Raw genomic sequence first — 16908 nt, 5'->3', positions numbered from 1 at the left:
TATATAAATGAACATGCATTAGTTTAAAAATGCCTATGAAAGATATCAATCAATAAACATGAAATATATACGTGAATGATTCTTGAAGCTATCAATATGTGATTTATCATACATGCATCTGAAAAAAAGACATATATTGAAACTCAAAATTTAACCGAGCATGAAATATTTGAAGAAGATGACCAAAATATAAATATTTATTAAAATTCTAGTAATCGTATATTAATATGTGAAAACCATATACTTTTATACGATTAAACATCTACCAAAATACGAATGAATATTCATCCAAAATAACTTTTCACTCCAAAATATGAAAAAGAATGAACATTTATATATACAATGACTATGTAGTAATAATTTCTCACTCCAAACTATGAAAAAGAATGAACACTAATACAATGACTATGTAGTATTATATAAAATGTAGTAATATATTTATATTAATCGTCTATTAAAATGTGAATGATTGTATACTAATATATAAATGAACATTTATTAAAAAGGAAATGAACATTCAATAAAAAAGAAACACTACGAACTAATTTAATTAATGCTTACTTTTCTCCAGATTCTTTGATGTTCTTCTTTGAAACTATTTCCTTCAACTGCAAAAAAAAAAAAAAAAAAAAAAAGGAATATTACATAGTTCATACCCAAAAATCAATAGGTACTTGTTCAAATTACTAGTTTTTAAACGAAAATTAGTAAAAATTACTAAAATGCTATAGTTCATACTCTTTTTCTATGTTTTATACTTCAATGATGATCCTGTAACACAATTGCAACAAAAAATTACTAAAACTAGGGTTTATACTCTTTTTCGAACTGAATATGAACAAAATCATCACTTACTCCTTTGAATTTCGACCTTGATTAGTTGTAGTAACTGAACAATTTTTTTGATAATTTGTCATAAATTCATAGAAATTTTCAGATTTGAAAATACAAAAAATAGATTTAAAAAGAGAAAATGTAGAAAATGGGTGAGGAGAGAGAAAGTGAAATAATAATGGCTGTTTTTTTTATTATAAATATATGGGGTGGGGGAAACAGTACAATTATTACTATGTAGTTACTATAAGTATTTGGGGGAAGGGGTGTTAAACGATGAGTTTAGGGAGGGGTGTAGGTCCAAGGTTCAAATACGTTATGGTCTTATGGACGAGTTGGGGTTTTTTTTTTTGGATATTGTTTGGCCAGAATTTTCATTTGGTTCAAAATAGCTCGGTTTGGGTCACTTCAAATTTGGGTGAAAATGGTTAATTCGAATAAAACCAACAAGTATAAAAACTTGAATACTCCCAATAATTAGAAAACACCTTGAACCAGACCACATACGGGCCAATTCCCACTATAGGGGACCATAGAAAAATAAATAAAGATTGTACCTCATTCTTAACTCATGATCATTATCTCATTACCAACATACCAAGGACTAGGTCTATAACGCTGAGCCTCAAACCAAGAACAAAATAATAATCTCAACCTTTTTGATCTCATACATCGATCAAATAATCATTGACATGATAATAAATAATATCTCAATATTGGCACAGGTTCCCAATTCATATATGACATCATGTTCAGTTCATAAAATATCTCAACTCTTATAGAACTAATACTAGCACCCAAAGTTAATCAAATCTCAACCCAAAAACATTACTCTGCAATAACAACCATAAAACCTTGATAAAACGATACTCCCTATAACAACAACATTAAAACCCAAGCAATAATTGTACAATCAATATATACAACAAAAATAAATAATACGATACTCAAATCTAATCAAATCATATAATACCATAATAATTAATCATATATACAAAAAGTACAAATAATAAATCATATCACACATAACATTACGAAAATACAAACATCTCAAAAATATAGTGTGATTACACATAATAAATAACACAATCAAACATCTCCAAATTGATAAAGTGTAATTACGTTCGACAATGTACAATGGAATTATTGCAATATGCGCAGCCATGTAATGATGTAAGTGGTCATCATCATCATATTAAGGAAAACAAAAGAAAAAAAAAATTAGTTTTGGTTCCTTTCACGCACAGCAAAGGAAACCACGACTCTTTTTTTTTTTTTTTTCTTATTATATATATATATATATATATATATATATATATATATATATATATATATATATATATATATATATATATATATATATATATATATATATATATATATATATATATATATATATATATATATATATATATAATATCTTTTAAGGTTTTAGAATATTAATAGGGTTTAAACTAGTTTATGATTGTAGAGTTATATATAAACAAAATAGAGTTTTAAATCTTTCCGAACTCTAAAATAAACATATGAGATTAGGAAAGTTATATAATAAATAAAAATAACTATTTTTTTTTTTTTTTGTATAAAATATAATATATAAAATCATAAAATATTCGGGTATTACACTCTACCCTCCTTAAAACAAGTTTCGTCCTCGAAACTTAAAATAGAAAATTTTAGGGTATTACAACCCAAAATAGGAAAACAAACTTCTAATTATAAAACGAAGGGAGTACTCTGTATAAAAAAAAAAAAAAAAAAAAAAAAAAAAAAAAAAAAAAAAAAAGTGGTAATTTCTTCATAAGCAGACAAATCCAAGTTGGATAAAAATGTTATGGAGCCCAACTTAAAAGCCACACATGAATTTGGGTCATTTGTAACGGGCCATAATATCCAGCGTATTAGATTTAAAAGTATTGCCCAATTTCAGAAGATTATGTTGGAAGTCTTGGAACTATAATAACCCAGTCCAAGGTTCAAATACGTTATGGTCTTATGGACGAGTTGGGTTTTTTTTTTTGGATAATGTTTGGCCAGAATTTTCATTTGGTTCAAAATAGCTTGGTTTGGGTCACTTCAAATTTGGGTGAAATTGGTTAAATAAAAGTTATAAGTTTATTCAATTTTGGTACTGGTTACTCATGGTATGTCTTGTGAGCTAATATTGGATTGGAACGAGTTTGTATAATATATATCGGGTTTGGATGAACTTTTGACCAAATTACTGCGGGTCTATGTCAAATTCATATTGTATAATTCTCGAATATTGGTCAAGTTTAGATCAGACAATTCCTATGGATGGGTCTAATCTAAATCAGTTGACCTTTAAGTTCAAGTCGAGTTTGATAAGACAAACGTCATGTTTAGACCAAAATTTATTAGGTTGGGTCAATAACATTTTTATCGGTTTAACTAGGTTCTGGTTATTATTAGCCAGGTACAGTTTCAGTTCACTTCAGATATATATTTGATTTTATTTAGTGCCTAAAGTTATAGCTTTCTTTCTCCAATCAGCCACACGCTAATAATGTAACATCAAACTTTAATCTTTGGCATAATCCGAGCAAGTTATGGAACAAAATAACGCGTACGTAGATTAAGGAGATAATTAAGAAAGGTCCAATGATTAAGATCAAGATTATTAAGGTGGCAATACACATGCTTAAGTACCCCACCAAGTGACTAGGATTACATGTTGCCTTAGATAAAGCAATCTCCTATTACACTAATTAAGTAATTATCATCTTATATCATATTTTGTAGGGATACTTCATTAATAAAATGTCTCAACTACCCTTTCTTTCGGTCTTTCTTTTCTTAGAAAGTGTACTTAGTCTCTAGTTAAAGTCATTGACTTTATTTCTTTCTGCATGCTCAATTATTTACAGTAATCTGACGCGGTTAAGCTTTCATTAATCCATTTTCCTAAATATGTAACATTATTTTTCCTGTTTCATTTTAGCAATTACATGTTCGTAAGATTCATTTCATATCGATATCTATACTCCATCTGTTTCTGTTAGTGGACCGTTTCAACCATCAAGTTTAAGCTGATGGTTGAGGCGTAGGAATATATTTTATACTCTATCATCACTCCCCTCACATGATGCTCATATTCTATTTTAAGTGTCTTAAAATAATGTGCCTATATAAATTTTTATTAACGAATAAAGATACTTATGTTTAAAACTATTCATTGACAAACATGTCTAAAGAAACGAAAGACAACTCCATATTATTATACTCGTACTATATTCGTATGTCAATTGTCACTATCCTTTAGCAAAGTTGTTTTGCTTGGAGACGGTACAAATACAGCTAAGTTACAACGAGTAGGATTCTTTGGCCACATTCTTTTTCTCACAAATTGATACGTGTAGCTAACTAACTTTTTAATGAAATGCTAGCTATAGGTCTATTAATTAAAACCGATAATTAAATATATCACTAATCAATTAGAAAATGTAAAAGTTTTCTTATGCCCCCTAAATATTAATGAGTCTTAAATAATTGATTTCGAGTATAATTTTACGTATTAGTTTACGTTCTAAATATAATCCTTCGGCTAGTCCATTTTTTGTTTGTTGTTTAGGGTTTTGCATGGTCTCTATTTCACATTATTTATCATTAATATCCATATTAATTTTCGAGGGAGCCCCATTTAATCTCTGGGATATACAAAACTTGTTTATCACATGCCATTTTGGTAAATAAATCAACAACTTTATCCATTTATCATCACGGTAGGATCCACTTTTATTGATAAAGTAGCTGATTTATTTACAAAATTGTCATGTGATTAACAAATTTTGTTTATCCCTGAGATTAACTTGTATTTACCCTTAATTTTCATGTTAGTATAGATTTTCCAATTTCCATATGCTTTATTTATATAATTACTTTGTAATATATTATCTCATCTTCAGAATTTGATACTAATAATTTGTAAAACCCACATTTCTAATTGATGAGTTGATGTACAATTGTTTTTGCCTCCATCATGGCATCATATCATTAAATATGATAGAGATTTCGCTCAAGCTCGATAAAAATAGGCACTCCCTCCATTTCAAACTAGGTATTCTATTTTACTTATCAATATCAAAGCTCATCAACTCTTTAAATATATCTTAAACCACGTAACGTCCTAGAATACATTATCGAATTTATTAAATTAATAATCAAATATGTGTGATGGAGTGTATAATAAAACAAGTGGGGCATGTTAATTTATATAATACATCAATTGTTTAGATTTAAAAATCATAGTTTTTTTTTTCAAAAAAAACAAAAGCATAGTTATTTTAACAATATCATTTTATTAATTAAAGAAGGGCATGGGGAAATAAGTCAAATAACAACATGAATGATATAGAAATATAGACTACTCCCCTGAAATTATGGTTTCTTATTGTAATTGGGTAACCCTAATCTTATACATACGAAGTTTATCTTTATTTTATACAATTATTTTGGTTAAATAAAATTAGTTTAGACGTTGGAGCTTGTTTATTGGAGAAAAACCTTGAAAATTGCTTAGAGTTATATAGTGGACAGTGGACCGACCACGCACCCACGTAATTATGATTTTGATAACGACTTAAACGGTTGTTAACAATGAATATTTTATTTTTGATATGTTAAAAAAAAAAATAAAAAATAAAAAAAAAAAACTTTTTGTCTTTTTACATTCTTCATTAAATCATTGCTGTGCGTATTTGTTTCAAAAAAAAAAAAAAATCATTGGTGTGCGTACGTGTATGAGTTCTGGCAGGCGGCAGGGGAATAAAGAATCAATGGCTTTGATAGGAAGCAAAAATATAATATCTTTTGCAACTTTTATCTCATGAAGATTAGTTAAAAAGAATTTGCATGTTGTTGAGTTCTTTAAATTTAATCAACATAAATCTCTTCTTCTGTTATTATTAATGGTTAATCTAACTACTCGTTAAATAAATAAATTTTTGTTACCAATATATACACTTCCAAAGGTATACAATTAGATAGGCAAAGTAGAATTGCAATTCAATCTATCTCCTTAATACTCTCCGTCATGAAAAAGTTTTTGACAGTACATGAGCTAGCTCTCAATCTCAAATTAAATCATATATGGGTATAAAAACTACATTTATCGATGTATAATATATTAAGGGTCTGTTCAATTCAGCTTTATTTCATTTTAGTTTAATTCAATTCAGTTTAGCTCCTAATTTCCTTCTCTCATAAAATATTCATTTCAGCTCGGTTTAGTTTAGTTCAGTTCAGCTCTAATCATTTTAGTTCAGTTCAGCTTTAATCATTTTAGTTCAGTTTAGCTACTATCAGTTCAGTTCAGCTGAGTCCAGTAACTATGAACACACCCTAAGTTCAGATGACATCTATTGACTTAGTATTTGGTTCAAATATTATTCTGTATATCTTTGAGACACTTAGTTAATGGCTTAAACGCAAGCTAAGTCACATTCTATCCAATCTTTCAATATATGATAATTTTTTTTATTAATCCAATCGTACACGACAAATATATACGAAGTATACGACCACGAATTACTCCCTATGTATCAATTTTGGTCTAAATTGGGCTATAGTCAGTCCGTAAGTCCTCTTCTCTAAGACTATAACTATATAAGCTAACAAAGTTGCTTATTATTTAGCCAACCGAATAATTTCGTCTTTTGTTGACTAGAGTTGTTCACATCTTTATGTTGTCACCTTTATATAAATATGTATTAATAATTATTGTTCAAATAAAAACAAAATAAATATGTATATATATACACGCCTCAAACCAACCACTGTTATCAAAATCACTTAAGAAAGCAAGCAAATTAAAATTTCTTAAGCTAGCTTTCTTGTTTCGTATTACAAAGTTTATATACCACCTTTTAACATAATAAAAATGGCTTCCACATCAAAAATTTCTAGTTTTAAGCTTCGGTGTTCCATGTTTTTAGTACTAATTGGTGCAGCTACGGCTCAATTATCATCAAATTTTTATTCAAGCTCGTGCCCAAATGCGCTCTCCACAATCCAATCCGCGGTTCAAGCTGCTGTGAAGAATGAGTCTCGTATGGGAGCATCCTTGCTTCGACTTCATTTCCATGATTGCTTTGTTAACGTAAGTCGATATTCAACACTTATTCCATTTACACCATTTTTTTTTGTTTTTTATTTTTTGGTACATGCAATATTAATTTCATTCTTCTAATTAAGTCTATAGTTGATCAATGATCATTTTTCATGCAATTCTAAACGCTAAATTTTCCTTTTGGTGTGATGATACAGTCATATCATTATTATATAAATACAATAATTCAAAGCATCATTATTATTAAAATTCAGTACTTCGAAGAAGTATTAAGATTGATTAAGACATTGCATAAATGGTTTATATACTACTAGATTACATACTTAATACAAATTCAGTATTACAATAAAGAAGTTATTAAATTTGATTAAGACATATATGGTTAAAGTATATTGTTTGTGCATGACACCTTGAAATGAATTATTGGAAAAACTATGACTGAAGAATTAATTATTGTTAGCCAATTTATCCCACAAAATGTTAAAAGAATCAAGAATTTCACCCTTTTTTTTGTTTTTTGTTACTCTATTTCCTCAATTCAGTCTATACTTACATATTTTTAAATAGTTAATAAGTTGTCATTTAAGACTTACGTAGTGAATAGTGATGGATAACAAATATAGTAATATTACACGATTAATTGTTTATTTAAGTGTTTTATATACATGCATGTGTGGTAGGATAATGTTCATTAGAAGAGAATTATACTTCCTCTTTAATTTGACGGCCATCTTTTTTTGAAACAAAATATATGTTAACTTTTTCAACTTGTGTACGAACAATAGGGATGTGATGCATCAATTCTACTCGATGATACTGCTAATTTTACCGGAGAAAAAACAGCCGGGCCAAATGCAAACTCAGTAAGAGGTTATGAAGTAATTGACACAATAAAATCACAAGTTGAGAGTGTATGTGCCGGTGTTGTATCTTGTGCTGATATATTAGCTGTGGCCGCTAGAGACTCCGTGGTTGCGGTAAGACTTTTATAAATGTATGTTAAAAAGGAAAGTGATGACATACTTGATCTAATTATATTTTCAACTTTTGTTCCCTAATTTCAGCTAGGTGGACAAAGTTGGACTGTACAATTAGGAAGAAGAGATTCGACAACAGCAAGTCAAAGTGCAGCAAATGCAAATGTTCCAGCCCCAACTTTGAATCTTTCCCAACTCATTACATTCTTCTCCAACAAAGGCTTTACCACCCAAGAATTAGTGGCTTTATCCGGTATTTATTCATTTTATAACACATTACTTTCTTACATTCTTTGTAATTGGTCTAGTACAATATATATTAGACACATATTTTAGATTCTTTTTTATAAATAATATTTTTGCATGAACACATAACCTATACAACTGTACTTATTACAAAGTAATTTAATAAAATGCTAAAGGTTAAGGCATAAATAGTAGACCGTCACACTATTATAATAGTATGTAAGTAAAAATTTATATTAGGAAGTTTCTTTGCGTGCCTTATAATACTAACACGCGTGCAACTCTATGGTATTAATCTTATCTATCCAACATGCGTGGGTAATGAGTGTAATAATATTACTTCTTAATGTATAACCTATGTCAATAGGGCTTGTTCTCATACGTTGAAATTCAATTCAGTTCAGTTCAGTTCAGCTCAGTTCAGTTCAGTTCAGTTCAGTTCAGCTCCTAATTTCCTTCTCTTATAAAATATTCAGTTCAGTTCAGCTGAGTTCAACCAATGAGAACAAGCCCTAAGTTTTTTTTTTTTTTTTTTTTTTTTTGTTGGACTAATGTGTTTTATTTTTGCATCGTATTGTAGGTGCTCACACTCTAGGGCAAGCAAGATGCACTAGTTTCCGAACACGAATCTATAACGAGACTAACATAAACTCCACACTTGCAACATCTCTACAAGCAAATTGCCCTAGCAATGGAGGTGACAACAACCTATCACCTCTCGATACAACAAGCCCTACAACATTCGACAATGCATACTTCACCCTCTTGTTGACCCAACAAGGTCTTCTTCACTCCGACCAACAATTGTTTAGTGGGAACGGTGGAACAACTGACTCTCAAGTCTCATCTTATAGTTCGAGTTCTTCGACATTCTTCACGGATTTCGCCAATGCAATGGTGAAGATGGGTAACATGAGTGTTCTTACGGGCACAAGTGGAGAAATTAGAACTAATTGTAGGAAGACTAACTGATTTAAAATTTAAGATTAAGCTCAAAAAAAAAAAAAAAAAAAAAATGTAAACAAAGAGCTAAGAGTTTTAATGTTATGCTTGATATATATATGGTTTTTTTTTTTTTTTTTTTTTTTTTTTTTTTTAAAAAAGAAAATAGAAAAATTGGGGAGATTTACAGTCTTTGTATGGATTACTGAATTGTGTGATATGATTTTAATGTGATTAGTGACAAGCTTTATTTTAGTAAAAATTGGTTAATTTTTGTAAAGATTATTTTGCATGTTAACTCTTGGTATTATAAATTGATTGTGGTCCAACTAGTTTGGTATGTTAATATTGTAGCTGACTACATACAAAGGCCCATTTATAGCACCATTTTATTGGGCTCAGTGATAAAGGCTACATGCATCATCTTGAAAAGTTGGGACACTACAAGTGCAAAACCAAGTGTATATTTTTTATATAATGAAAGGCCCAATCAATACTCTTTAGTGTTTCCAAAAGTTGAAAAAGTTTGTAGAAATTAACTAATACTCCCCATTCTTTTTTTAAATGTACTCCTTTTGTTTCGTAATATGGAGTAATCACAATAATTTTCTTTTAAGTCATTTTTATTAGCAACTTTTTGATTTAACAGATCATACCTTGTGACAAGGGTTACCCGAGTTATTTTGTTCCGAATTATTCAGTCAGGGGTTACTCGAGTTACTCGGTCAGGGGTTACGCAAGTTACTCGGTCAAGATTATTCAAAAGACTTGGTTAGGGGTTACTCAAGTTACTCTGTCAGGGGTTATTTAAGGAGCTCGGTCAGGGGTTACTCGAGGGGTCACTCAGTCAGAGGGTTACTCAAGTTACTCGAGGGGTCTCTCTTTGGTCTTCACTCTATAATTTTCCTAAACTTTGTGCAACCCATAGTGTTGCGATTATTGCGACACGGAAGGAGTAGCACTATAACTTATATACTCGATCTATTTTGACTAGTTCTGTTAATTTATACTTTAGGAAAATTATAGTTATATGGAATCTAGTTAGATTCGTCTCGATTTATAATTTATTAATACTAATATTTTAATAATTTTACAGGTTTGTAATAAAAATGATTAAAAAAACACATTGATTAGCGTGTAATAAGAAGAGTTTCATTTAAAAGAAAATAGAGGAACTATTTCATACTTTGTGTTAGAGTGAGAATTTATGGTTTCATGCTTGCTTAATGAGAGATTTTAAAAATTATGTAATTTTGTACTAGTATAGTATTCTAAGTTCAAATTAGATTTTATTATTCCATCCCTTTTTCTATAATTCTATATGTTGCTTAGGTTGAGTATTTTTATCGATTACAATTACAATGCACATGCATACAATATACAGAGTAAGATTTTATTATATAATATAATATAAATTAAAATATATTTATATGAGGGGATATCTCAAGTGATTAGAATTTTTCTCCCAATTTAAAGTTTTTTTTAAAATCATCTAGAGATTAATTATGCAAAATATCTAGTATGGCAATTAAAAATTCAAAACAACGCCTATAAATCAAAGGAGATTATTGTATGGGGCCAATGCATGAAGAAATTTAGTTGGTCAAAACATGTACGTGTAAGAACTAAGAACACCACAAGTGACTACATGACATGTGTTTGATTTGTTGAAAAATCTACTCCTACTACATCAATTAAATATTCTAAATTTCCAATTTTAGGAAGACTAGTGACTTAGTCTCTAATGAAAGCACTTATTTTTCTTTTGTTTAACTACTTTTAGTAATTAATCAATGCAATTGCTAATTATAGGAAGAGTTTTGACGTAGTATCAAAGCACTGATTTTTTCCCTGCCTAACCATTTTTTGTAATCGATGCGGTTAATCTTAATCGCCAAATTTGGTAAGAAAATGTATGCATTCATACATCTATATATAGAGTGCAATAGTGCACTCATAATTTGTACTTCATCTGTTCCTAATTTTCTATCTCTTTTGCCTTTTATTTTATAGTCATGTGAAATTTTGTTAAAATTGTTACAATATTTATTTTAAGAATGTTTTTTTTTTTTTTTGGTACATGTAATCATGTTTTGAATCGTATCTTAAAGACCACGGAAAAATAGAGCAAACAGCCAAACAATATGAATGAAGGATTATATACTCCATAATGTAATTTCATAAGCTATTTTGAGTGCATACTATGAGATTGTGTATATTATGAGTGCGTAGTATAAGATTGTGTATATTATGAGTGCGTAGTATAAGATTGTGTTGATTATGAGTGAAATTTTCTTCGTGGAAGCTAATGTACCAAGCATGGTACATTTAGCAATTTATTTTATTTTATTTTATTTTTACGAGTATTTTGTTTTTTTTTTTAAAAAAAAAGTAGAAAGAACTTATACTTGTTTTGTAAAGAATATATAGTTGTTTTATAAAGAACATCCAACTTATGTTATTTTAATTTATATATTTAAAGAACATCCACAATATTATTAAAAAAATATGATACGGAGTCATATTATTTAAGGACCATTAGTTATATTCATCCACCATAATGTATAGACAAAATTTAAAGAAAATTTCACCATAAATAGTGAACATAATGTCATAAATTAAAAGTACATCACACTAACAATGAAAGAACATGAAGATAAAAACCATTATTTAACAATATGTTCACGTACTCTAGTTTTATGTTCATCACATCTCTCTCTATATATATATATATTTTATTATTATTATTATTTTTTTTTAATGAAAAGTATGTACCATGTTTTGTACATATGACTCCGCGAACCAAGCACTAGATTATGACTTATGAGTGGTAAGATGATTGCGTACTATGAGAGATTGTGTTGACTAAAAAATGAAAAAAAAGTACTTATAACAGTTGAAAACTGAGCGACGATATAATTATTTAGAATAATTATACGATAAAGAATCTACTTAAACAATGGTCTATAGATAACTAATCAAATATTTCAAAATTATACTTTGCCTTTTATTTTCCCTTTCTCTTTTCATCTTTAATTTTGTGCACTTGCATAAAGGATGTGCTTCACTTTGTTGTAACAACATACTCTGTATAATTCTTTGATGAGTAGAAAGAATGCTTCGTGTGTACAATAAGTCCATTCATGAAATCCTCTTAGATGTAAGGCATTGTTTAGTTCACCTGATTTTTGCTTATTTGATCTGATCTGATCTGGTTTGATTTGATCTAATCTGTTCTGGTCTAATCTGATTTGGTTTGATTTTATCTGATCTGTTCTGGTCTAATCTGATTTGGTTTGATTTGATCTGATCTGTTCTGGTCTAATCTGATCTGATCTAGTTTTAGTGTCAGTTTTGACTAATCCTTGACCTTAATTGTACGATAATCCGTAAGGTAAAAATATATCAAATGAGATCTTATTAGATTCGTAATAATGTGTATTTCATTAATATGTAATTTTCATAATTTTTTTCATTACGAGATTAAAGATATTTAGTGATAAAAATTGTACATATAACGATGATATGATCTTAACTTATTTTATCTGATAAGAACTTATTTTCTCTGAAATAAGTAAAAATAAGGTGATAAACAACGCCTAAGTATTGTAAATCATTGAGCTATTCCTAGTTTGCATATTGTTTGTTTGCGAATTCTTTATTGTAAATTATAAAAAAAAAATTATGCTTAATATTGCACAGTAACTTTTAACTCATTAAAGTATAACTGCAGTAATATTTTTTGTATATCACGTAATTTTTGGTTCTGTTAGTTACAAGTATTAAAAAAAAAAAAATTGTGGTATTGATCAAGCTTTTATGCATCATAATCTTACGCCTAAAAATTGGAAAATAAATGAAATAGAGATATCATGTTAAGTAAAAATAACTCCAATTCAGAAAGATTAAGTGAACAGAATATGGTCTAATATATAAACAATTTAAAAAGAATATAAACATATAATTTGATTTGAAAGAGTTTGTCATGAACTATTATTGTAACACAACTTGCATGGTATTTATTACAAACCTAATTTAGTGAGCGATGAAATGTTGACTTGAATAATTCCTCTTGGTATTATCACACACTTATATATGTACGCATTATATTCTTCCTTCGAAATCAAGCCAACCTACATACAATAATAATAATCATAATCATAATCTATACACTTGTTTTCTCTTATACACTTAATAATTATCCATAACACAAATGGATTCTCTGTTGTCTTCCACATCAAAACCTTCCGGCTTTAAGCTTCAATTTTGGTTGCTTTTGACACTAATAGGAGCTGTTACGGCTCAATTATCATCTAACTTCTATTCAAGCTCGTGCCCAAATGCTCTCTCCACAATCCAATCTGCAGTTAAATCTGCTGTGGGGAGTGAGGCTCGCATGGGAGCATCCTTACTTCGGCTTCATTTCCATGACTGCTTTGTTAATGTAAGTAGCAAAGTTTAATTATGTGTTACAAGGATCAATAGTTGATGTTCATGCATAAGATTTCCTTTCATCTAATTGAGTTTATACTACTATTTGATTAGTTCAACTCTTGAGCTTGAAATAACTCTTTTCTTAATAAAATAAATAATTAGATCTACATGCATGTCTTCTTTTTAAGCTTATACAATTATATGATTAATTAAAGTTTTGAGTATCAGTAACATTTGTAAAAAATTTGGAATTGTTAATTGGTTTTGACATGCACACGTACTATATTATACTCCGTAGTTATAATTATTTACTTGGGTTTAGTAACACTATTGTGCTGTGTTTATACTTTTTATTTATTTCTTCTATGCAATGATTTGACTTTCACTTTTGTCAATGAATAATTTCAATCGATAATTTACTTAATTATCAATAAGTAAAATTTACAAAATGTTAATATTTGAGACAAATATACCAAGATCCCACATACTTGTATTTGACTGTGTTTTCACTTTAGTATAAATCATTAAAGATGGTTTCGTGATTACAATCTAGTGAATATATAGTGCAAAAAAAAGTTGCAACTAATTAAAAAATAAAGTAACACAATAAGATAAAAGATACAAGGCACAAATCGCTACTCGCATCAATTAACCTATACTAAACGCGAACCTAAGATGACATTTGTCACGATGTCATTAATAATTTTCCCTCCTTTTTGCACTTTCCTTTTTTTTTTTTTTTTTTTTCCAAATTTTAATGACTTCCATTTTATAAGCTACAATAATACTTATTTCTATTTTGACAACATATCTAATCCAATCATACACAATTAATATTTTTTTTTAACATATATTCTATATATACTATTAATCTTTTAATTACAAGTATACAAACATAGATTAAAAATAAGGTATTAAATATTAAGGAGTATCAATTTTTTCCTCCAAGCTCCAAGATTAATCATTTGACATTAATCGTTATGCAATGTGATTATTAAAATTAAAATAAAAACCGCTACTACTCACTATAAATACATTTTAAAAAAGTTGATTATGGAATACTAATTATCCTAAAGTAATATAAATCAACTAAATTTTCATTTAATGCCGGTCAAAGTGTGTCAACAAAAATATAAGGACGAATGTATATGAGTTCGTATACGGGTACTAACCTTTTATTTTTTTTTCCTTTTTTTTTGAAGACATATACGGGTACTAACCTAAGCCTATATTTTCGTTTTCTTATATAAAACCCAATAGTATCTAAATTTCTATTAATAAATTATTTTTTATAAAATTCAAAACAATAACCTTTACGCATTTGGTATAAATTAAAATTCAAGTTATTTTGTCACGAATATTTTTTTTTTTGGATAAATTGTTAAATTAACAACCATGCTTTATTCCCCTCAAAAATAAAAATAAAAAATAAATAAAAACCATTCTTTACAATTTTTGTTGTAAAGTTTAATTATAACCGTGCATGACACGGGACTTAACCTAGTAATACATAAAAGCTAGGGTAATACTCATGAATGTTTTTAGTAAGTGTTTAATTTGATTGGTTGCCGTAATTAGCGACACAAGTTAAACAAGACTTGACAAAGAGTAAAGAAAAGTAACTTTCCTATTTATGGAAACGTGTAAGTTTCTTGCATAATTGCATTCCAATATATACACCCTTAATTAAAGATCGTCCAATCCAACTATAAATTTTAAATGTATGTACATATAGTAGAGTAGTACGTTGGAAGCGAGCCCATATCCTCATACAAGCTTAACTTTTTAGTTAATCTAAGTTAAGAAGTTTGATTTATCTTCTCTCTGTGATTGACAGGGATGTGATGGTTCAATTTTGCTCAACGACACTTCAAACTTCACCGGAGAAAAAACAGCAAGACCAAATGCTGGTTCAGTGAGGGGTTATGAAGTAATAGACACTGTTAAATCTCAAGTTGAGAATTTATGTCCCGGGGTTGTATCTTGTGCTGATATTGTAGCGGTTGCTGCTAGAGACTCTGTGGTTGAGGTAAGCATCTATTTCAAGTGTTTTCATCAATTAGAAAGAACTCTTAAAAAGTTAAAATTAGTTTGATTTAGCAATTTGATTTAATTTATTTCTTTTTCGAATCACAATTATATATTCATCATCAATCTTATTAACATGAAATTTCCAATTGTTGTTTTTATGTGACACTCTAATATTGTTAGAGATATCTCATATCTCTCCAGTTTCTAATTTTTATTTTTTATTTTTCATTTTTCAGCTTGGTGGACCAAGTTGGACAGTATTGTTAGGAAGAAGAGATTCAACTACAGCAAGCCTTAGCACGGCCAATTCCGATATTCCAGCCCCAACTTTGAATATAAACGAGCTCATCAAGTCTTTTTCAGACAAAGGCTTTACTACCCAAGAAATGGTGGCCTTATCTGGTAAATAAACAATATAAATAAGAACACGAGTCAACTCTGGAAAAACAATGTACAAAATAATTAAAATTTAAACAAACGTACATGAATGCATGAACACGCATCCATGAACTTAATATTGAATTGAATTAGAATATGCATGCAATGAGCCAATAATGGACATGCATGCATTATATCCTACCATTATATGTTACATTTCAACTAAAGTTGTTGTTTTTTTTTTTTTTTTTTTTTTTTTTTTCATTGTAGGAGCTCATACTATAGGGCAAGCAAGATGCACCACATTCAAAACACGTATATATAACGAAACTAATATAAACTCCACATTTGCAACGTCTTTGCAAGCAAATTGCCCTCAAAGTGGAGGAGACAACAACCTTTCACCCCTTGACAAAACAAGTGCAACAACGTTCGACAATGCCTACTACACCAACTTATTGAGCCAACAAGGTCTTCTTCACTCCGACCAGCAATTGTATAATGGAAATGGTACCGGAACCACGGACTCTCAAGTCTCGTCTTATAGCTCGAGTTCTTCAACATTCCTCACTGATTTCTCGGATGCAATGGTGAAGATGGGTAACTTGAGTGTACTTACTGGTACAAACGGAGAAATTAGAACTATTTGCAGCAAAACCAATTGATTTTACTACGTATATATGGTTGACATTATAAATATTTTTGTACTTATTACAACTATTGCATTTGAATTGTAAGAAAGAGGGTTTTTTTTTTTTTTTTTTTTTTTTTTTTTTTTTTTTTTTTTTTTTTTTTTTAAATGTATTGTGATATTGGTTTCTTTTCCTATTTTTTTTTCTTTTGTTTTCGTCTCAATGAATTGTGAATTGTTGCTATGTATTAATGAAATATATTAATTAGTGTGATCTTGAACGATATTGATTTCTTTTCCTTTTTTTTTTTGGCGCAATTATTTGTTCCAAAATTACGACAAACACC

At 28.8% G+C, this 16908-nt stretch overlaps 2 protein-coding genes across 2 annotated transcripts in view; both read left to right on the top strand.

Annotated features, from left to right (window-relative positions):
* Positions 1–6625: 6625 nt before the first annotated feature.
* LOC145610256 (cationic peroxidase 1-like) lies at positions 6626–9175 on the top strand. The gene is made up of 4 exons (XM_081665566.1): positions 6626–6952; positions 7708–7899; positions 7987–8152; positions 8726–9175. The coding sequence occupies exons 1-4, from the start codon at positions 6734–6736 to the stop codon at positions 9115–9117; spliced, it is 969 nt and encodes a 322-aa protein (XP_081521692.1). The 5' UTR covers positions 6626–6733; the 3' UTR covers positions 9118–9175.
* Positions 9176–13300: 4125 nt separating this feature from the next.
* LOC145622457 (cationic peroxidase 1-like) overlaps positions 13301–16908 on the top strand; it is a 31639-nt gene continuing 28031 nt past the window's right edge. Inside the window, exons 1-2 of the mRNA XM_081676408.1 lie at positions 13301–13531; positions 15359–15443. Of these exons, the coding sequence (XP_081532534.1) occupies positions 13301–13531; positions 15359–15443 (316 nt within the window). The remainder of the gene's footprint in view (positions 13532–15358; positions 15444–16908) is intronic.

This window comes from Chenopodium album, chromosome 3 (genome assembly GCF_948465745.1).
Source record: "Chenopodium album chromosome 3, dcCheAlbu1.1, whole genome shotgun sequence".
Lineage (NCBI taxonomy): Eukaryota > Viridiplantae > Streptophyta > Magnoliopsida > Caryophyllales > Amaranthaceae > Chenopodium > Chenopodium album.
Note: the sequence above shows the minus strand (reverse complement) of the source record. Positions and strands in the feature narration are given on the sequence as shown.